The 22999-nt window shown below is 39.4% G+C and overlaps 1 protein-coding gene across 1 annotated transcript; it reads left to right on the top strand.

Moving 5' to 3' along the window:
* The first annotated feature begins 828 nt into the window (after positions 1–828).
* Positions 829–17376, top strand: GHITM (growth hormone inducible transmembrane protein). The gene is made up of 9 exons (XM_059900124.1): positions 829–960; positions 2353–2517; positions 3527–3626; positions 5194–5305; positions 5733–5874; positions 9149–9257; positions 13941–14129; positions 14231–14402; positions 15928–17376. The coding sequence occupies exons 2-9, from the start codon at positions 2389–2391 to the stop codon at positions 16010–16012; spliced, it is 1038 nt and encodes a 345-aa protein (XP_059756107.1). The 5' UTR covers positions 829–960; positions 2353–2388; the 3' UTR covers positions 16013–17376.
* Positions 17377–22999: the final 5623 nt, after the last annotated feature.

The following is a 22999-nucleotide window of genomic DNA, read 5'->3' as shown; positions in this document are numbered from 1 at the left end:
TCTTCTTAGTACTTATCACTAACAAACATTTTGTCTATTTTCTTGTCTCCAACAGAAAGTAAGCGCCATAAGGGCAAGGAGTTTGTTTTGCCAAAACAATGGTACAATATGTCTTTTATTTGCATGTATCCCTAGTACAGAATTTGGTACAAAGTGAGCCTCAGTAAAGATTTGTTAAACGGGTAAATGAGAATGATAGGAGGGGAAAATCTTCCTCACGTAGCCAAGAAATGGTTTTTCAACTTACAAATTACGTGCATATGAATAGTTCTCAAAACAACCCTGGGTAAGAGGCAGAGCCTGTTGTACCAACCTATTATACTAGTATTCACTGAACCTTGAAAATGTGTCAAGGGGAGGTCACAAAGCAATGAAAGAACTCCTAAGATCCGGCCAGGCGGCTCTCCGACCTCGTGTGACTCAGACCCTTTTGTAGATTTCACATCTGCCGCAAGAAACCCGTTGGCTCCGGTCTGAAACTGCCAATTTGGCACACTATCTGGCAATAAATTCTTGACAAGAGGAAAGAAACGGGACGAATGAATAATTTTTAATTCTCACACTATCCTCTTTCAATTTTAAAATAATTTTTTAACTACTGCAAGTGAAACTGTTGAGAGAAAAACGGTGAGCTCCTCCACCCAGAGCTAAAATAGCTGAAATGCCTTCTCTGCCCACACCCACGATGGACTTTGACTGCGAGGCTCCCAACAATCCTCCACTGGCCCCGCCCCTACAGCTCGGAACCCCTCCTTCCTACTATGCCCGCCCTTCCGTTAGGCCTCCGCTCATGATTGGCTGTCCGTAGTGTTTGCGGCTTCTCCGGATGTTGCGTCACGCAGCGAGCTAAAGAGACTGCGTTCACAGTCAGTAAGAGGTGAGCGGAGGGCGCGAGAGCTGGTGGTCGTTGCTCGCCGGCCCGGAAGGGGAACTGCGCGCTTGGGTTGACCAGGGACTGAGGTAAGGCTCCCCCGGGCCGTGAGGCACCGCGATCCACCGTACTACTGACAACCGGCCCCGTTGGGCCGCTGCGTGCGTGTGGGGAGGGCTGGAGGCGGCGGCGCTGCGGGCTGCGTCACGGGCTGGCGGTGCGTCAGGGCCGTCCTGCGGGTGATCCGGTGGAGGGGACGGCGACTTCGGGGCCTGGGGTAGGCGGGCAGGGGCCCGCTCTCTCTGCCTGCTTCTCCCTGGGCAGCGAGGTGCTGAATCATCCCCGCGTTCGGGCCACCCAGGCGCCGCTGTGGTAGATAACGGGGTGCCTGCGGCTGGTGTGCTGTAGAGTGGTGCGTTGACTTTGGGAGGCTGGAGTTTTTGCTGCCGGGCTCTCATCCGAGTCTTGTGATCTAGCTGAACTTTCTCGGGGGACCAGGCGCCCGAGCTCATCGATGCACACGGAAGCGTACGGGGTCGGTAATAGTACCCATTTTGTAGTTAAGGCACCTGAGTCTCAGGGGTCAAACATTCGCACGGGGCCACTTCTAGCATGTGGTAGAAGTAAAATTCCCACTCTGGAGGCCATTCTGTCTGAGCTGGTGCTCCTCAGTAGGTGTGTTGAGGACTGAGAGACACAGCACCTTTAGGCTGAGATGATGTAATGCCACGAAAGTGCTAGAATGATTCGGTGTTTTTACAAAGGATAGGTGTCAGTTTTGTACACCCCTCGCAGATCCCGTGGCAGAGTTGGAAGGACACTCAGGTATTTAAAAGCAAGTATTCTTAGCTTTTGGGGTGCTAGTTAAAATACATATTACTGTGTCCTATTCCTAGGGGTTAAATCATTAGGACCGTAGTTAGACCTAGGAATCTACATTTTTAAGATACATCCCAGGTGGTTTCAGTACCTTGAATATTTTTATATCATATTTTGAAGGGAAGTAATACTTGGCATGCTTGGTTTCCACTGATGTTTTATAGCCTTGCAATGTAATATGACCTTGAAGAGTTAATCACTTCTTGAATGACATTTTTCCTCTGCTCAAAGTTACTCTTAGCCCTCTTTTAAATCTTCCCACTGAATGCTGGTATAAATCTTAAGCCAAAACCACATGTATAAAATCCAGCACACACCCCTTAATTCTCTTAAGATATTAAATCCACTCTGTATTGGACACATAACTTAAAAGTCATTCCTCTTGTTATTGTTCCAATTGGGATTTAAACCCATTTTGGTGGTCCATCCCAAACCAGTTCTGTGGGATGGATTTCTTGAACTAACAAGGGACAAGCAGCGTATTCATCATGATCATTTTAAAAGGTCACTTTATTTCATCTTTTCTCCTAAGAGATGATTGGCTCTTTCTGAGAGCCAGTGGGTTGGTTAATGGGTGATTTTTTGTCTCTGTCTCTAACTAGCATTTCAGATCTGCTTGGTAAACCTGGTGCACCACCATGCTGGCCGCAAGACTTGTGTGTCTCCGGACACTACCTTCCAGGGTTTTCCACCCAGCGCTCACCAAGGCCTCCCCTGTTGTGAAGAATTCCATCACGAAAAATCAGTGGCTCTTACCACCCAGCAGGGTAAAGATAATCTGAATATTTTTATATTGTTTGTCTCTCTGTATGCTCCTGGGACTCTTTTTTTTGACAGATTGTGAAGCTCCCTATTCTACCATTAGTGATTTACTAAAACAGCCCTGAAAATGTCCCAAATCAGCTCTTTCTCCCTCTTAGTGTTGTATCATTCTGTTCCATCCTTATCATATATGAAAAAGAACTCCTGTGACTTCTCCTTTACTTACAGCTCTTGGAGTTTCTCATTCAGAGAATTTAGAGTAATTTGTGAAGGATTGAGAGCTATGTGGTTCAACAGAGAGATCGTGGAGCCTATTGTCAAAAGCTTAAGAATATTACCATTTGGCCAATAACTTATTAATAAGTTACTAAACATGTCATTTCAGCTCTTGTTTAGAGAATGGTAAAACAAAATTGTCAAGTTAGAGAGAAACCCATTTCCTTTTGTAGTAGATTTCTGCTCTAGCATTCAAATTAGTATCAATTTTGAAATGTGAGGTAGACAAGGAAATATACAGAAGCTAAAAGAGACAACTTTTTTCTCTTAAATTAACTGTTCCACTGTTGAAAAAGAGCTAAAATAGAGGCAGTAGTCATCCCTCCCTTTGGCTTTGTGTCAAAGGAAGGATTGAGCCTACTTCCCAGATGAAAAAAATGCAGCTAATACTTATTGAGTGCGTGTCTTTTAAAAGTTAGTGTTTAAAATATGATAATTCTAGAGATATAAATAAAATTTGTAGTTTATGAAATAAACAATTCTGAAACCTGAACTAAGAAGTTAGGTTGTAATGAATTAGTGAATCACTTCAAAGATAGAGCACAGGTAGGGTCTACATTTAATTTTTTAGATTGGCTAACATACTTCCATAGTGAAGTGTATGTATGACTTACATACATAGAAAGTACCAAGTTACATTATACAGAATTTTCTAGGGTGATGAGATCCTCTGTTTTATTTTGTTGTTAACAATCTTTTGGTGTGGGTGGTGTGTGTCTTCGTTTCCATGTGTATCAGGAATATGCCACCAAGACAAGAATTGGAATTCGACGTGGGAAAACTAGCCAAGAACTCAAGGAGGCAGCTTTGGAACCATCATTGGAAAAAATATTTAAAAGTAGGTGGCAGCCTTTAGTAAACTCGTGTTTTAAAAAAAGGTCCATGAACAGCCTCCTTAAAGTATATGCAAACTTGTACATATGTGCATTTTGTGAGAAGAAGGGCAGTCATCCTCAGGTATCTGATGACCCTGAAAAGGTTGGTACTTCACACTGAGCTCAGTGGTCCCCAGTCATATTTCTTCCAGAAAGAAATTTTACTTTCACAATTTTTTTTTAAGGATTATTAGTTAATGTGCCATGATCTGAAAGTTATAATCGTTAATGAAGTTCATTTGAAGTCATGTAGAATCTTACTTCAAACATAATATTTGTATATGTTTCAGGTCAAGAGTAAATCACCAAAACATAGATGTTAATAAAAAGCTAGTTGTTCAAGAGGGGTCATCTTGATTGGCTGCCCATTTAGGGCCTCTCGGAAAGCAATACCCTAATGAAGTCAGTTTGGTTCACAGTTTGGATTTCAGCTTTGCAAGTTCAGAATCTAGATTGGTAATCTACCCAAAATCAAAGAACACTACTGCTCCTTAACAACCTTGCAAAAGGTCAATACCCATCTTCCCTGACTTAAAATGGAGTTACATCCTGATAAACCCATCATAAGTTGAAGATGTTCTGAAGTTCAAAATATATTTAATATACCTAACTTACCAAATATCATAGCTTAGCCTAGCCTACCTTAAACATGTTCAGAATACTTAACATTAGCCTACAGTTGGGCAAAATTATCTAACGCTAAGCCTATTTTATAATTAAGTGTTGAATTCTTCCTGTGATTTATTGAATCCTGAAAGTGAAAAATAGAATTGTTGAGTGAGTACAGAATGGTTATAAGTGTATCGGCTGTTTACCCTCATGATCAACTGGCTGACTGGGTGCCGCTGCCCAGCATTACAAGGGAGTATCGTACTGCATGTCAGTAGCCCAGGAAAAGATCAAAATTAAAAATTCAAAGTACAGTTTCTACTTGAATGCATATCGTTTTTTAAAAATCTTAAGTTGGGGACCATCTGTATTTTAAAATGGGAGAGAGCCCTAGTTGGCATCCCTCAGGGCATTTCTGTTGGTCAGTTGGCCCTAGAAACCAGATTATATGAATCATAGCAACAGTGTAGTAACATTTTTAGGGAGCAAACTTTGACTAAAGGGAGCAAGATGCTCTTTGTGAATACCTCCATCCAGTTGAGTTAATGAATTATTTCCTCTCAGTACTCTAAAAAACAAGAGCACCCTCTCCCTTGATCCTGCTGCATAAACACTAATTACATTTTTCTTTGGTTCATTTTTTCTTGACTCCATGTAAAGCATCATCTTTGTTAATAGCACTTTAGACACAATATTAAATAGAACATGTGATGTTAACATTTTTCTCATCTTTATTTTCTAAGAGTGTCACAAGAACACACATCTCTTATGACTAAAATAACATATATCACAGAAGTACCCCGACATCTACAGATACACTGCCTCTGCAAATTTTGTTAGAGTGAACTTAAAGATTAATTAAGTCTAATCATTTTAGTCAAGACAGCAGTATTAACTTGCATTTCCTCCTGTGTTCTGCAGTTGATCAGATGGGAAGATGGTTTATTGCTGGAGGGGCTGCTGTTGGTCTTGGAGCTTTGTGCTACTATGGCTTGGGAATGTCTAATGAGATTGGAGCTATTGAAAAAGCCATGTAAGTAAATTGTTCTCAAACAATTTGAGCCTTAAAGGTTCCAGTTTTCTTCTCATCCTTATCTTTCACCACTTTTAGAATATTTTGTGTCCAGTGTTCCAACTTTGTGGAAATATACATGAATAAAAATAGAATCTCTTATTTCCTTGGCATATATTTATTCAAACAATAAATAAAAATCTTTTACCAAGGTTATATGTGTTTAAGCAAGAAGCAAATGTGTTGTTTTGTATATGTGCCAAGTGCTTATATGTTTTATATTACTTAATTTTTTATGGTAACTCCAACATGCATCATTATTTCCATGATAATGGAATGCGATTTAGAGCAATAAAGTGATATTTCTCAAGATCTCCCACCTAGTAAATGATTCAACCAAAATTCACATTCATAATTCTATAAATTAACCATGTTGCGTTTCTTACAGAATTTGGCCTCAGTATGTGAAGGATAGAATTCATACCACCTATATGTACTTAGCAGGAAGTATCGGCATAACAGCTTTGTCTGCCCTGGCAGTGAGCAGAACTCCTGCCCTCATGAACTTCATGATGAGAGGCTCTTGGGTGGTAAGTTAGCTTGTTTTTGTTTTCCTTTCCCACTAAATTGCAAAAGATTAAATGAAAACTATCGGAGGAGGGGATTAAATGGAAAGAATGCCTTACTATATTAAACAAATCTTTGTTCAAGTAATATGTGAATTATTAGTGCAGCTGAAACAAAGTAGGAAATACCTTCTTAGGCAAGTCAGCTATTATTCCTTGTTGAATATGTATTTTAGTAGCAACAAAGGTGTTGGAACCCAAACTTACAGGAACATTCTACTTATCTAGCAGCAGATATCAAACAACTCTATTTTGTAGTAATTTACTAAAAAATAAGGCAGATGAAAATCCATCTTATGTGGCACATATATACAATGGAATATTACTCAGCCATAAAAAGAAACGAAATTGAGTTATTTGTAGTGAGGTGGATGGACCTAGAGTCTGTCCTACAGAGTGAAGTAAGTCAGAAAGAGAAAAACAAATACTGTATGCTAACACATATATATGGAATCTAAAAAAAAACAAAATGGTCATGAACCTAGGGGCTGGACAGGAATAAAGACACAGACGTAGAGAATGGACTTGAGGACACGGGGAGGGGGAAGGGTAAGCCAGGACAAAGTGAGAGAGTGGCATGGACTTACGTACACTACCAAATGTAAAATAGCTAGCTAGTGGGAAGCAGCCGCATAGCACAGGGAGATCAGCTCTGTGCTTTATGACCACCTAGAGGGGTGGGATAGGGAGGGTGAGAGGGAGGCGCAAGAGGGAGGAGATATAGGGATATATGTAATGGGGATATATGTATATGTATAGCTGATTCACTTTGTTATAAAGCAGAAACTAACACACCATTGTAAAGCAATTATACTCCAATAAAGATGTTTAAAAAAAAAAAAATCCATCTTAGAGGTCAGTGGAGAATAGCTGTCACAAAAACCCAAGCACTCTATACTACTAGGAGTAGAATAGTGCTGGCACTATTATTCTGAACTTTTCTTGACCCTATATAAGGTTTTATATTCAGTGAGAGTTTCTTGAGCATTTGTTGTTTTGCTAGCATTTTTTTTTATTTTAGTAGGAGAGGACAGGGTAGTCGAGTTTTATAAAAAACAACAGCTTGGGCAAAGGAGAGGAGGTAGTCATTACAAGTGACTTTATAATCCCATTCAAGTGAAATTCAAGTGTTTGAGTGTCTGGAGTGTGAAGAAGACACAATTAGAAAGGGTGTGTTTGATTGCCGAGCTAAGGAGAGCACCTAAGCACTTAGAGGCCATTGCAGATACTGGAACAGCAAAAGTATGGTTTGTATTTGAGCTTTAAGAGCTAATGTGGAAGAGACGGGAAGGAGGTGTACCAGCTGTGCCTTTTCAGGGTCTAAAATGATGGTAATGCAAACTAGAGCAACGAGTGTGAGACTGGAAGGGAAGGGGAGATGGGAAAGTTTATATAATACAGACTTCCCACAGCAAATTCCCACTGATTCTTCCCATGGGCAACCCAAATCCCTGTGACTTTCAAATCTGTAATATTTCCACTATTCTGTACTTTCCAAAAGGAGAACCATTTGCAGTTGTGTAGCCATTTAGACACTTCAGTATTAGGGTCTTGCTTCTCAGATGGGTGTCATGAATCTCCTAGCCTAGAGGTTATTGAAGGCACAGAATCAGCTTGTTGCATTCTTATCAGGTATGTCAGTTTTAATCAGAGGTAAACAATTTAAAGCAATGCTTTTGTAACAAAGCAAACATGAAAGATTAAAATACACAAAAGAGTTTAGCCCCTAAAATAAGACTTCAAGGAGGTTTTGTGCTTGGGCCATATTCTCGGTTGCTTGTGGGCATAAGATCAGCCTCACCTGCCTTTAGGGCTGCTTAAGTAAAATAGTTTAGAAAGGCAGACGGGTGCTACAGAAATGAAGAAGCCTTTGGGAGGTGACAGACATACACACAGATAATGTCAAAGTTTGTACCAAGTGCTTTTGGAACAGAGTAGAGACATCTGACCCTGCTTATTACAGCCAGGGTACCTACCAGAAAAACTTTACAGGCAAGGAGGTAATCCTTGAATATGTCAACCAGATAGGAAGGAGGTATTTTTAGGCACAATAAACAGAATTAAAGAGGTGTGAAACTGGGGCATGTTTGCAGCCTACCAGTTCAGTGTAGCTGGAGTGTAGAGTATGGGAAGGTAAAAGGCAAAAAATGAACCTGGATGATGAAGGACTTTAAAAGAAAAATATATAATTGTGTTAAATATCCTGAAAATGCTTTGCACAGAGATAGATGAAGTAGCTTTTAGTAATTGTTTCTCCATTGGAAGGTGGTGAAGTAGAACCCAGCGTGCTTTTCTGTTTTATGAGTAAAGGCTTTCACATTCTCAGCAAAAACAGCTGTTATGTTTACCTGTACTTTACCTCAGAGGTTGACCATTCAGATGCCCATGGGCTAGCCATCAGATGAGTGAGGCAGGCCCGGTATGTCACGTGGGATTTTGGCATCTACAGAAAGCCTTCCAACTAAATGCATTCACGCTCAATTGTTTTTTGAATAGTTGGCCAGACAAAACATCTGCTGCCTGATCTTGCCCAAGGGCTGCAAGTTTGCAATTTCTGCTTTAAATTTCCTGAAGATTGATTATCATCTTTCATTACAAACATTTCTTCCTTGTTATGCACAAGCAATATTTAAATGTATAACAATGGAAATCTAAGATAGACAAAGAAAAGGGATGAGGGCCAATTCAGCCAGAAAATTGGGAGGATAGAAATGTAGAATCTTATTTCTCATCTTTTCCGTGTGCTTCTTTTTTTCATGTTTTCATTTAGCAAATACAGAGTTTGAGACAATGTGCGCTATATATATATATATATATATATATATATATATATTCTAATTGGTGTATCATGACTAACTTTTTTAATGTTACTTGTGCTATACCAAAATAAATATAATTTAAAATAATTATTCTGGGATTTTTAAAGGGGTTTTGTTATACCTCTGTCTAACAAGAATAAAATTTTTTAAAGATGATGTTATCTGCCAAAGCTCTACTCATTCACTTAAAGTTGTCTGGAAAACTTTATGTATGATAGTAGGGGGTGCTCTTGCTAATTTGACCAAACTGAAATAAGCACAAGGCCTTTTAATGTGCTAGAAAAATATAGGATTCTGTTTATTATCCTTCATCTTTTTAAACATGGTTTATTGGAGGGACTAACTGGACTTGGAACCTGTGGGTTTCTACTTTGTTGTTGTATAAGGATCAATTTTTCTTAGTAATACGTGTCTTTCAGACAATTGGTGCAACCTTTGCAGCCATGATTGGAGCTGGAATGCTAGTCCAGTCTATATCATATGACCAGAGCCCAGGCCGAAAGCATCTTGCTTGGTTACTACATTCTGGTATGTTCTGTTTTACAATTGTTGTTAAACAATCTTAAATACTGCCTTTTTTGATGGCTCTTCACAGTCGTAAATGATATGTACACAATTTAATTAAGCTTCATGTCTGCTAAACACTTAACGGTTTTCTGCACTTATTCCTGGTAGTATTATTGCCAGATCTCCACTCTGGAAGGTTAATGATTCTGATACTAAGACCATAGACAGCCCCATTATTACACTTGCCTCTGGTGACCGTCTAGTATATGCAGAGATTTCCTTTTATGTATTTTGTCTAATACCAGGAGGATTTCAGATCTGATACACATCACTTGAGAATTGTTCTTGTTGTATATCTTTAGAAAAATAAGAAACTGGGGGTCTCTACCAGAGAAGGAGGACGTAAGACGTGTGAAAGAATAGGAGCTGAGGTTTTTGCAGTGGAGCTTTGGGAAGAAGAAAGCAGTCAAAAAGATCTTTGGAAATTCACTTTTGTGTGTGATGCGGTTAGCTGGGTCAGTATTTAGATAGTTCTTGGCACAAAGTTACTGTGGGCAGGACAGAGGCTGTCCAACCCTGGTATTGTGGAACAGTATTAATATTCCTTTAGGTATATGTAATATTTTCCTTAATTATGGAAAGAAATATTTTAAAGTTTACATAAAGTATTTTCCATTACAAGTATCCCAGGGTATTCTGCCTCTGGGTTGAGTAAAGAACACCAGATGCAGAAACAAAAATGCTTTAGATGCATGACCTCTACCACAAGACAAGACAAATTTTATAAGCATTTCTATGAAAATTCCAGGGAGACAGACTGAAATGTTTTTAACGTAGGTTAGTAAATGGAAATTAGTTTTCAGGTACCTAGTATGATGAATTTCCAGTGTGAAATACATCATTTATATTCTTTATGTGCTGGCTTTGTTTTGGTGAATGTGAGAGAGCATGACTTCCCAACCTTGGTTTTCAAGCCTCTCTTCCATTAGGTCTTAGGTAATTCAACCATAGATATTTTCCATGGACCTTTACAAGACAGAACTTTTGTGGTTGGGAGGGCGATGGTCCCAATATTTTCTTCTAATACCAGTAACCTGCTTTTAAGAAAAAAATTACTTAAAACGTAGTGTGTGCATTTTCTATAAAATTTAATATCTCTTAGTGCCATATAAATATTCAAGGATTATTCAGTGTCTTGGCCAGTAAATAGAGTTCTACACCTGTTTCCCATTTTAGACACTGTTTCCTTGAATAAACAGGTTCAGTGTCATTTTATCTCTGATAAATAGTAGATCCACTTGTTGAATTAAAGTAGCTACGTAGTTTTAATTCGAGCTAGAATAAGTAAGCCTTTCTACCTTAGAAAACCTAAGGTGTTGCTTAGAAAAACCTCTTCTTATCTGATATTATTATAACATAAATTACTTAAGTTCTGGGTGTTTTATGTGTGTTGGAGGGCAGTCCCCAAGACCACCCATTCATTCAGCAATTTGTTAGATGGAGTCACAGGACTGAGCATATAGTTATACTCAGAGCTAAGGTTTATTACAGTGAAAGGATACACAACAGGATCAGCAAGGGAGAAAGATACAGGCAAAGTATAGAGTGTGAAGAAATCCACACACAGGCTTTCAGTGCTGTCTCCTTCCTTTGAGGGCACATGGCAAGAATGCGAACTGTGCAGTAACATGTACAATGTTTCTGCCCAGGGAAGCCCATTAGAGACTCAGCGCCCAAGGTTTTTATTGGGGACTGATCATTTAGGGACCCTCCTAGCAACTACCAAAATCCAGACTCCCAGAAGGAAAGCAGGCATTCAGCATAACTCATTGTTTGCATAAATAGTCTAACCCTAAGGTTAGAGAATGGTTCCAGTGCCAAGTTCTCAGATGCCAACCAAGGACTAACCTTGCAAACAGGTCTTTGTAAAGTTAGACTTAGGTCTGCTATGTTAACCCTTTCTTGTGCAGTATGAATGCCTTTTTTTTTTTTTAATTTGTTTTCAAAATTTGCTTTATTCTTCATAAACATCTTGGGAAGCTGTGTGTGCAGGCGTTAGCCTGTCCATATGTTCATGGATGAGGAAGCTGAGGCTGGGTGAGGTCATACAGCAGGAAGTGCCAAAGTCAAGACTGACACCCCCCAATGTTATTTCTTTTTTTTTTTTTTTTTTCCATAAATTTATTATTTATTTATTTATTTTTGGCTGCATTGGGTCCTCGTTGCTACGCGCAGGCTTTTCTCTAGTTGCGATGAGCGGGGGCTACTCTTCGTTGCGGTGTGCGGGCTTCTCATTGCAGTGGCTTCTCTTGTTGCGGAGCATGGGCTCTAGGCACATGGGCTTCAGTAGTTGTGGCACACAGGCTCAGTAGTTGTGGCTTGTGGCTTCTAGAGCGCAGGCTCAGTAGTTGTGGCGCACGGGCTTAGTTGCTCCACGGCACGTGGGATCTTCCCGGACCAGGGCTCGAACCCATGTCTCCTGCACTGGCAGGTGGATTCTTAACCACTGCGCCACCAGGGAAGCCCCCAATGTTATTTCTTAAAGTCCAACTCTCTGTCTAATTCTTCATTCACTGGCATGATTGAGTTTCAGACCCCTTTAATCCAAAGTGGATGACCTAAGGGCAACCACTCACAGTGTCAAAGAGACATCAAAGCCAGCTTTTGACCCAGGATAAACATCCCAATGCATTCTATTTTCATTTTTCATACAGATGTTTAATACCTTGTGGACACAGCTGCGGTCTCAATCAGGCCTAAGTGATACTGTGCAAGAATTACAGAAATGCTTGCTGAAAGCTAGTCTCTTCTAACTGTGTTTTTCCCCTGCTTTATTGAGATATAACTGATACATGATATTGTATAAGTTTAAGGCATACAGCATGTTGATTTGACACATTTATATATTACAAAATGATTACACCATAGCATTAGCTAACACCTTCATTTCGTATTTACCATATCTTTTTTATGGTGAGAACATTTAAGATCTACTCTCTTAGCAGCATTTATGATACGGTATTATTAGCTGTAATCATGATGTACATTAGGTCCTCAAACTTGTTAATCATAACTGGAAGCTTGTACCCCTTGACAGGTATCTCTGCATTTTCGTCTCCCCCCAGCCCCTAGTAACCACCACTGTGCTCTGTGTTTCTCTGTTTGACTTTTTTAGATTCCACGTATAAGTGAGATCATACGTTATTTGTCTTTCTCTGTCCAACTTATTTCACTTAGCGTAATGCCCTCAAGATCCATCTGTATTGTCAAGAAGTGCAACATTTCATTCTTTTTTGAGTATGAATAATATTCCATTGTTTATATATACCGCATCTTTATCCATCCATCCATTGACAAACACTTGGGTTGTTTTCATATCCTGATTTCAGTTCCTTTGCTTATAAACCCAGAATTGGGATTGCTGGATCATATGATAGTTGTGTTTATTTTTTGAGGAATCTTCATACTTGTTTTCCCCAGTGGATGTACTAATTTCCTGAAGGGCAGTTTTCATTCACAATGATAATGTTGAGCTATTCTTACTAGTTTTGTAATTGATTTGTTCTTAAGCAGCAAACATCTATTGCCATTTAAGATTTTTATCAGTATCATTGGAAAAAATCTCAATAATCTCCTTGAAAGTTTTTCTTAAAATTTTGCTGTTAGTTGCAAAACTGATAGGAATTCTAATAGAAATGTCATACAGACGAATTTCTATCCAATATCTTTCCTAGAGCAAAAAATTTTTTAATTTTTCATCATCATGTGATAAAATATGCCCCATTACTTGATCTAGAAATGTTAGTCTCAAAAGAGACACACTGGTATTAAAATTTCAGTGTGAAGGTAGCTCTGTGCTTATTCCATGAGTTCAACGATGCACATTTAATGTTTAAGAAAAGGGTATAGTTGAGAATTCCCTGGCTGTCTAGTGGTTAGGACTCTATGCTTCCACTGCAGGGGGCCCAGGTTCAATCCTTGGTTGGGGAACTAAGATCCCACAAGTCACATGGTACTGCCAAAAAAAAAAAGAAAAGGGTATAGCTTGCTCTACTCAATACGGAAAGAATGCCTTATCTAAGATCTATTTTTTTTAAATAAAAGATTTCTATTTACCTTTGCTAATGAAATTATTGTTACAATACTTTTGGTGGACATGTTTATAAATATCTGACAACTAAAATTGCTTTTTACAAGCTGTGATTACATTCCCTATTACACAAGGTAACAGCAGCATCTGTCCTTGAAGTTCCTACTTTAAGATTAGCATCATATACTTATTCTTTCCTTTTACTGTGTTCTCTTTCAGCACAGTAGGTTTGACCTTCATTTATTTTAAGCCTTTCATCTCAGTTCTTCCAAATGTGAATATTGTTATAAAGACTCTTGGTAGACTCAGATCCAAATAATGAACTATACTGAATTTGACATAGTTACTAAAAATCTAGATTAGTGTTTATACTTGTGTGAGTTTTGACTGATTGACTAGGAATAGTGTTAGTTGTGATTTAGAATTTGGATAGGTACAAGCTTTAGTTGTGAGGTTATGGGGATAGTGTCACCTAAATAAGGAGAAGACTTTTTGTAATCATATTGTTTAACTATAAGCTATAATATGTTCAGATGGCATGTTAGTTAGAAGAAGCATTTTCCTTTTGGTTGTTATTTAGTAAATATTCAACTGCCTGCTTGCTCTTTCTCCAGGTGTGATGGGTGCAGTGGTGGCTCCTCTGACGATATTAGGGGGGCCTCTTCTCATCAGAGCTGCATGGTACACAGCTGGTGTTGTGGGAGGCCTCTCCACTGTGGCCATGTGTGCACCCAGTGAGAAGTTTTTGAACATGGGAGCACCCCTGGGCGTGGGCCTGGGTGTCGTCTTTGTTTCCTCACTAGGTAAGCCACTGTGCTTTGACGCTAAGTAATGCTGATTATAAATCCAGTTACAGAAAAATCCTTTTTCCCAGAAAAACTTTTTTTTCCCATTTTGATTTCAGGATCTATGTTTCTTCCACCTACCACTGTGGCTGGCGCCACTCTGTACTCAGTGGCAATTTATGGTGGATTAGTTCTTTTCAGCATGTTTCTTCTGTATGATACACAGAAAGTAATCAAGCGTGCAGAAGTAGTACCAGTGTATGGAGTTCAAAAGTATGATCCCATCAATTCGTAAGTAGCCTTTAATGTCTTTTCTTTGTTGCATAAGGACATTTGTGTTGCTTTGGCCTATTTTGTTTTATGACTGTGTTAGTTTCCAAGGACTGCTATAACAAATTATATAAACTGGCTGATTTAAAACAACAGAAATTTATTCTCTCATAGTTCCAGAGTCCAGAAGTGTGAAATCAAGGTATCATCAGGGTTGGTACCTTCTGAGGGCCCTAGGGGAGAATCTACTCCATGCCTTTCTCCTAGCTTCTTGTCATGGCCAACCATCCTTGGCATTCCTTGGCTTGTAGATATATCACTCTAATCTTTACTCCTGTCCTCATATGATATTCTCCCTGTATCTCTGTCTCTTACAATGATGCCATATTGAATTAAGGCTCACCCTTCTCCAGTATTACCTCTTCTTAGCTCACATCTTAATTATAATCACAAAGACCCTATTCCCAAATAAGGTCACATTCACAGGTACCACAGATTAGGACTTGAACATATCTTTTGAGTTCAACCTGCAACAATGACTTTGTTGAATTTTACTATTTTATTTCTGTTATTATTTGGTCTGTTCTCTTTCCTTAGTAAGCTATGTGTACACAGAACATTTGATTATATTGCAACTAAGTGTAATAATTAGGTATGTATTCAGTTGATTCAGAGTATTTTACCTATTTTTGTTAATTAGCCTTATAGTGCTCTTGTTGGTCAGTTAATTTTGTGTGTGTGTGTGTGTAATTTTTATTTAACAGACTTTAAAACTGAAGAAAAGATGTATTAGTCAAGTGTTATTTTTTGGAAGTGTACATAATTGAAATTTTTAATAGAAAAGCCTATTTTATTAAAAATTGGAAACACTTCAATTTTTAATTTTTTACTAAAAATTGAAAATTCCATTTTGGAGATATTCAACTGTAGCTGATGTTAAGTGTTGTGTATAATAATGCTTTTTCCTTTCCTTGGCCTCTCCACCAAAGTAGGTTATTTTATTTAAGTAATTTCCTTGAGTTTCATGGTGTCTATCACATTTTTTAAAGTAATTTATTTTTCTTTCTTTAAAACTTAATGTAATGATTTTTTTAAACATTGCTATAATGCTTACAGATTTATAGCAGGTTTTTGGGGGTAATGAGAGGAGGCATTGAGGGAGTGTGTTGTATTTTAAAACACCAGACTTGTGTCTGACACATTTTTGTGAAGGTGTTTCTTTGGTTTTTGTTTTGATTATTTCATTGTCTATCACCCATTTCTTTTTTCTTTTTAAGCAAGATACTGTACTCATAGTAGAGTGTCAGAGAATATAATGATTTTTAAAACTGCCCTTTAACATTTAAAAGATTAATCTGCCAAAAGAAAAATCTTGATAGTTTTCTAGTCTAGGACTTCCTTAGTTGGCGTCTTTTTTAAAATTTTCATTTCATATACCTGGGACAAATAATCAGTGTTGCGCTTTCTTCTCTCCTACATTAAGAAATATTTGTTGTCATTGTTACAAGAATTACATCATATTTAACAGGCATAATTTCTTTTCTAGGATGCTGGGAATCTACATGGATACATTAAACATATTTATGCGAATTGCCAGTATTCTAGCAACTGGAGGCAACAGAAAGAAATGAAGTGACTCAGCTTCTGACTTCCTTAATACATCAGATATCTGGCTTGTTTATTAGGGGCAGATATTCTTTAAATAGTTTGTGCAAGCAGCTTTCGTTGAAGTTTAGAAGATAAGAACTTGTCAACATGTTTCAGGTGTTCCAGTAATGTGATGCTTCAGGTCTGCTTTTTCTTCTGGAGAATAAATTCAATAGTTCTCTTCCAAATAGCACACACATTTTCAATTCTTGTGTTTGAGTAATTCTAAGATGTTCAAATGAATATGAAAACCAAGTTTTGTGTTGCAGGAATTTAAGTATTTTATCTATTTTTAAATTTATTTGGTTAAGTGAAATTTAGCAAACTTGTGTACCTGCATTTTTCATTTTGGATTGCAGAATATTAACAAGTAATGTCATAAGTGATGTAGGGGTTTGGTAAAGGGACCAGAGAGGAGTAAAGCGACACCTGCAGTCTTTCTGTGAATACTTAGAACTTAGCACTCGTGTAATTGTGGTGAGCCAGTGAGGGAGTCTGGATGTTTGGAAACAAGTCATGGCTGTACATCTGCTGAACTTATCAGAAGCACTGAGCAGAAAACAAAGACATAGGTGATTCTCCAGGCTCTCCTTACGATATGGATGTGATCATGTTTGGCTTCTCATTGTTTGACACTGTTAGGAGAGTCCACAATGCTAATCATGCGGAGAATTCCTGTTATATATATCATGTGTGTGTGTGAGTCTTACTTTTGAATCGTCTAGTAGAACAAAATATCCGTAAAACACTCAGGAAAAAAATATTCGAAGCATGAAAATTGTTGCATTTTAAGTATACAAACAATATGTGCATAGTTGCTGAATATTTTTGCAAATTAATTGAAATGTTTAAAGGAATACATGCTTGCCTTTCTTATCTCTTCAGGCTTTAACTTTTATCAGAAAGGCCTATTCGTGGTTTACACTTGAGATTATGAAAGCAGTTTTCCCCCTCAGATTTAGTTTCTTGCATTCCCTCTCAGAGGAATCACTAAAAAAAAGGAAGGCAGGGCTTCCCTGGTGGCGCAGTGGTCAGGAATCCGCCTGCCAATGCAGGGGACACGGGTTCGAGCCCTGGTCTGGGAAGATCCCACATGCCGTGGAGCAACTAAGCCCATGTGCCACAACTACTGAGGCTGCGCTCTAGAACCCGTGAGCCACAACTACTGAGCCCACGTGCCTAGAGCCCGTGCTCCGCAACAAGAGAAGCCACCACAATGAGAAGCCTGCGCACCTCGACGAAGAGTGGCCCCCACTCGCTGCAACTAGAGAAAGCCCGCGCACAGCAACGAAGACCCAATGCAACCAAAAATAAATAAATTAAATAAATAAATTTATTTAAAAAAAAAGGAAGGCAAAGCGAGGCTTCTTTCATGAACTATATCAATCAAAATGTAATGGAGAAAATGCTTCACTAGAGTTTCTCCTAGCAGAATTTTCCTTCTGTCCTCCATAGGCCATTATTTAACTCTCTTGTGCCATTTATAAGTTTTTTTATACAGAAGAGTTATTTTTGGAAGTTCTTATGAATGAAATAAGTGTATGATTATTGAGATAGTTGGTGTTTTGACAAATATTTAGTACAGTAATCCATAAATAACTATTCTACCCACCTCAAGTTACATAGGAGGCATATTTCTGAAATAATAAAGGTTCTAGCCAGATGGTGATTGGTCTGATTTTTCCAGCTGAACCATATGCATATCATTGAATAGGAGATTTGTTCAAGAAAGCAACTTATTCCCTTACTGATGTAGTATATAGAGTATGGTATGATTATAACTATGGTCCTTACAGCTAGACTGCATTTATCTGAACCCCAGCTCTTCCACTTATTCCTTACGTGACCTTTGGCAAATTACTTAACCTCTCTGTGCCCATTTCCTCATCTGTAAAATGAGGATGATAGCAGAACCTACCTCATAGGGTTAAGGTGAAATGTGCAGGCACTTAGTAAACGCTATATAAGTTTTAGCTGCTGTTGCCGGTTTTGAAGGGTTTTTTCCTAAGAAAGATCTATGAAACTTCTGTATTTTCCCTTCTCTACCTTAGCCCCTGTACAGTGTGATCTTAGAGTGAAATCTTACCGGTCCTGTTGTTGTCAGTCACGTTTTAGCACACAAAGTTTATATCCTTATTTTGGGATGATACACACACAACACAAAATGATATAATTTCAACAGTGGTATCAGGCAAAGGCTTATCTAGAAAATCAAGGGGGTTTTTTTTTTGGTTTTTTTTGTTTTTTTAATGACAGCATTTTATTATAGCACTTCTTCTGATTTTGCTAAGACAGTGAAAACTTTTCAATATAAAATGTGAATATTTATAAATTAAAATGTTATAATAGGTCTTAAATGATAACAGAAGAAAAATCACTATTTCTCTGGCTACTGTTAACATACCTCTGGGGGTTTTTTCCCTCACATCACTCACAGGGAAGAGTGGAGACCTGCAAATTGATAGGCTTTAGGCAAAAAAAAAAAAAAAAAAAAAATCCATTTCTCATTTTCTGAAACATCATCTGAAGTGTTAAAGGATAACTGAGGTATGTGGTTAAAAACAATCACACAAAATAATAAAGGCCCATTTGGTTTGCTTAGAATGGTATCTAATGAACATTCAGAGGACGTGAGTATAGCGTCTGGACCACGCTAACTGGACCCAGGGGAGACAATAATAGAAATTGCCTTCTAAAGCATAGCAACCTCATGTAAAGACAGCCGTAGCCTGTTGTGATGAGTGTCAGAAGAGAACAATGTTATGTTTACAAGATGTTCGAGGAGGAAATCTTCAAGAGTAGACATAGTTACAGCACATAAGAAAGGTAGGGCATTTTACACAGCAGAAATATGGAGAGAGAGTAGGGATATGGGGGAAGATGACAAGAACAGGTTCCCCTGAAGCCTGATTCCCTGCACACAACTGGTGTGTGTGCTGTGCCTAGAGCCCTGACCCTTGAGTATTTTCTGTGCACTTTAAAATGTTAGGATCTGGGAAGAAAAGCAGGCATGTTTTCCTTAAAATTGTTCATCTGTGTAGGATGTGTCCACATTAAAGTCCCTGAAATTGAATATACCCAAGATCTAGATCATTTGAATAGGGTAGGAGGGTCCAGATACGCTGATAATAGCTAATGTTGAACGGAAATGTTTGCATGTTGTGTGCTAAGCCCTTTGCATAATTATAACATTCCTTTGAGCTAAGCACTGCTGTCCCCATTTTGCAGAGGAGTAAACTGAAGCCCACAGGTTCAATCTTTGCACAAGGTCATATGGCTGGGAAGAGTAAAGTGGTAGAGTTGAACCTCCTAACCAGATATACTGGGAAGTTTGTGATGAATGCCATAGGGCTGAAATCCTGTTTGAGAATCAAAAGCACTAGACAAATTAAATAGGCAGGTTGAGGTTTAGCTGAAAATACTTAGAACATTAGAATTTTAGTGTTTATCAAAAGGGATTGATCTCGTTGAAGGATAAATGGATGGTAATCATTTATATTTTACTTCCCCAGATCGTATTGTATAGAGTACCAGAAACTCCTTTTCTGTATTGGCCAGTCCACTTGAAGCTACAGATTAAACCATTTTTTAAGGTCGATGTAATCAGTAAGATGAAATTCTCCTCAAATGTACTCAACTTAGCTAGCAGTCAAAATGGAAGCCATTTTTCAGGAGAAGATATGAAAGCTCTGATCTTGAGGACTTTGTCTTTTGTGAAACAGTTCAGGAAGGTGAAGAAAGTTCCCTCAGTATTAACACTTGAAAATAGCAAAAGGAGCATTTTGTGCCAGTAGCAAAGATGAAATCAGTGAAAAGTCTGATGGGGGAGAGAGGGTTATATGGACTGTTCTAGCGGTATCTCACAGGGCCACCACCAGTTAGCATGAGGGCAGGTCCAGCACAATCTGTTCCCTTCAGCCTCAGCATTCCATTCTGCTTTGCTCATAGCTTGTATTGCTTCCTCACCTAATGGAATATCAGCCCTCCTAACGGGCCTCCAACCTTCCACCTTCAGCTGAGAGGATGTGTTGCAGCCTCATTGGATACAGTTAGAAGCCTTGGGGGTCCCTGTGGCTACACCCAGAAATACAGGATTGATATTTTATGGCAGGACCAACTTGACATTCATTCTCACAACTGGGCAAATTCAGAAAAGTTTTAAATATTTAAAACAAATGCTTTCCACTAAGCACTTTCTAAAAGCTGCCTGATCACCTGTACGTGTGGTGTCAGGTGGCCATCATTCTTCCAGGCTAGCCTTCCATGTTCTTGGAACAGGTGGACTGCTCACCTATGTGCCCCAGAGTAGTTTTACTTAGCATCGCAGAGCTTGGTGAAATGAGGTTCAAATGACGATCTCCTAGGAAGGGTGTCGTGTCTTTATTAGTTCATTAGTCATGCTACCTGTTCTAAGATGCAGTATTTTTCAGACTTCATTTCTGAAATGTGTGTTCCATTTAATGATTTTTTTCCACAAAACTAAACAGCGTATCTTTAAATCAGTGGCATCTTAGAATTGAAGAAATAATGGTATTTTTCAATGATTTGTTTTCCATTTCTAATAGTTCATTGTCCTGTAAGAACTGGTACCTGACGATTCAGAGAGAATCTTCTACAACCTAGCCCCACCCAGTTACGTACTTCATACAGGTTGAATGGACTGATTTCCCAGCAATGCAGAATGACTCCCAAACAGGAATGCCAGTGGAAGTTGAGAGAGAAAGATTTCGTGGTTTGGCATGATCTGGCTGTTCATAAAAGGGATTAACGAGTTGGTTCAGTTCAGTACTCCTTGAGGGAATGAACTCTTAGCACCAACTGTGGGGAGAAACCAGGGTGAATGAGACCCTTTTTGCCCGGCTGTCACAGCCTGGCTGGGAGCTTGTCAGCTAGAAGACAGCATCAGATGGGCAGAGGCAGTGGGTGGTGGCCAGGAGAGATCTCATAGTGAGGGAGGGCCGTTGGCCCTGCTGACCTTTGAGCAGGGAATGCTGGAGACAGAAACCCTTACTGTTGGTGGGGAATTTTGCGCCTGAACACAACAGCATTATTATTATTATTTTTTTTTTTGCTGTATAGTTGATTTATAATGTGTCACTTTGTACAGCAAAGTGTACAGCACTTTTTTTATATGCTTTTCCATTATGGTTTATCACAGGGTATTGAATATAATTCCCTGTGCTCTACATTAGGACCTTGTTGTTTATCCATTCTAAATGTAATAGTTTGCATCTACCAACCCCAAATTTCCAGTCCATCCCTTTTCCTCCCCCCATAACAGCATTTATCTTTACAAGTCACTTTTTTTAAGAGATCAGGTCAAGAGATAGGCACTCTATTTGGTACCATGTGGCTAAAATGTGAGAAACAGCAACAAATGACCCAAGGTAATTGTGAAGTGATTATTGAGAAACTACAAAAGCATTATCCAGACTACTCACTACAGGAGTTCAGAGAAAGGGGGCAGTTTCACTATGCTGAGTGCCCACAGGAACATAGGTGTCCTACACACACCAGCACAGAAAGGCTGGGGGCCGGAGGGGGCTCCCAGCTTTGGTGGGAAGGGGCATGTCTGGGGCAGCCTCCCCGCAAAGCATCATGGAAAGCATCCGGACCTACTTTGCAGAGAACCCAGCCTTCTCCGCCCGCAAACCAAATGTGTTTGGGACTCTACTTGTGTGCTCACAAATTATGTCACCCTTATACTGGGTGCCTCACAAAAGAAGCATGGTCACCTACCTCATTTAAGTAGAAGACGCATTTAAAAAGAAGTTGGGGAGTTCCTTAGCGGTCCCATGGTTAGGACTCCACATTTCCGCTGCAGGGGGCACGGGTTCGAACCCTGGTCAGGGTACTAAGATCCCTCATGCTGTTTGGCACGGCCAAAAACAGAAAGAAAGAAAAAAAAAGTTGGAGAAATTATGACAAGATTTTCACTCTTGTTATTTCTGAGTGGCAGAAAAAAATGGGCATTTGGAAGGGAAATGGGGAGTTCAGTATCTTTTTCAGTATATTATATCTGCCCCTAAGTAGTTTGTTAGAAAGGTTAAGTCCATATGGAGAGAAAATACATTGAACACCTTAAAAGAAGCTTTTCAGATTTTAGGAATTTAGTGGGAAAGCGGAAACTCTCTCCACCCTGTGGCCTTTGGCACCATCTCACCTCGGAGTGGAATTGAACCCAGAGCCCTCAAGGCCCTTTTAGCCCTGATGTGCTGTGTCTGCAGTGACATCAGGGTTGAAGTTTAGCCCAGGATGGCAGGACTCTGTCCGCACCTTGCGCATCCGCTTGGTGCTGGTGCTTCTAGGCGTGGGGCAAGAGTAAGGGAAGGGGACACCTCTCCTCTGGGAAGCCTGCTGCCAAACCTGCAAAGCACGCAACAGACACTGACAAACAGGATCCATCCCAACCCCACCTGCCGTTCTCCAGCTCCGAACGCTGGCAAAAGCCGGAGACCTTGGCATCCTCCTTCCTCCCCATTGCCCAAGTCAGTGGCACTTGCTTTGCTGGTCCTCTCACCCTTCTCCATCAAAATCCACACGAGTGGGTGGGTCTGCTGTCAGTCCTTTAGACCTGAATTTCAGTGTTTATGTTTTCTTTGCCCCAAATCGTGGCAAGAAAAGACAATCATCGTTCCACGTTAAAGAAGCGTCATACATCCTTGAGCACAAGTGGGAAATTGGTATTTCTTGGAGACAGGTTATTGAAAAAGGGAGGGAAAGCTATGCACCCTACTGCTGGCAACTGACTGCCTAATATAACAAAAACTTCTTTTCATAGGGCACGATGCTTTAGCATTCACTTTCATCAAAGAGATCTCTTCCTCTCCAACTTCAGCTACTGTTTTACTGAGGAGCAGAGAAACTGAGGAACAGAGAAGTTGAGCAACTTGTCCAGGGTCACACAGCTAAAGATTGCCACGTGTTCTACTGAGAACCTGCATCATGTGGCTATAGAGCCTGTGCTTTTC

The sequence above is a fragment of the Balaenoptera ricei genome, chromosome 16 (genome assembly GCF_028023285.1).
Source record: "Balaenoptera ricei isolate mBalRic1 chromosome 16, mBalRic1.hap2, whole genome shotgun sequence".
Lineage (NCBI taxonomy): Eukaryota > Metazoa > Chordata > Mammalia > Artiodactyla > Balaenopteridae > Balaenoptera > Balaenoptera ricei.
Note: the sequence above shows the minus strand (reverse complement) of the source record. Positions and strands in the feature narration are given on the sequence as shown.

What these genes read in the sequence shown, in the direction of transcription:
- GHITM (XM_059900124.1), top strand. Translation starts at nt 2,389, where the DNA reads ATGCTGGCCGCAAGACTTGTGTGTCTCCGGACACTACCTTCCAGGGTT. An exon ending in CGTCTTTGTTTCCTCACTAG is followed by an intron (nt 14,130 to 14,230) that starts GTAAGCCACTGT and finishes TTTTGATTTCAG; the next exon opens with GATCTATGTTTCTTCCACCT. An exon ending in AAGTATGATCCCATCAATTC is followed by an intron (nt 14,403 to 15,927) that starts GTAAGTAGCCTT and finishes TTTCTTTTCTAG; the next exon opens with GATGCTGGGAATCTACATGG.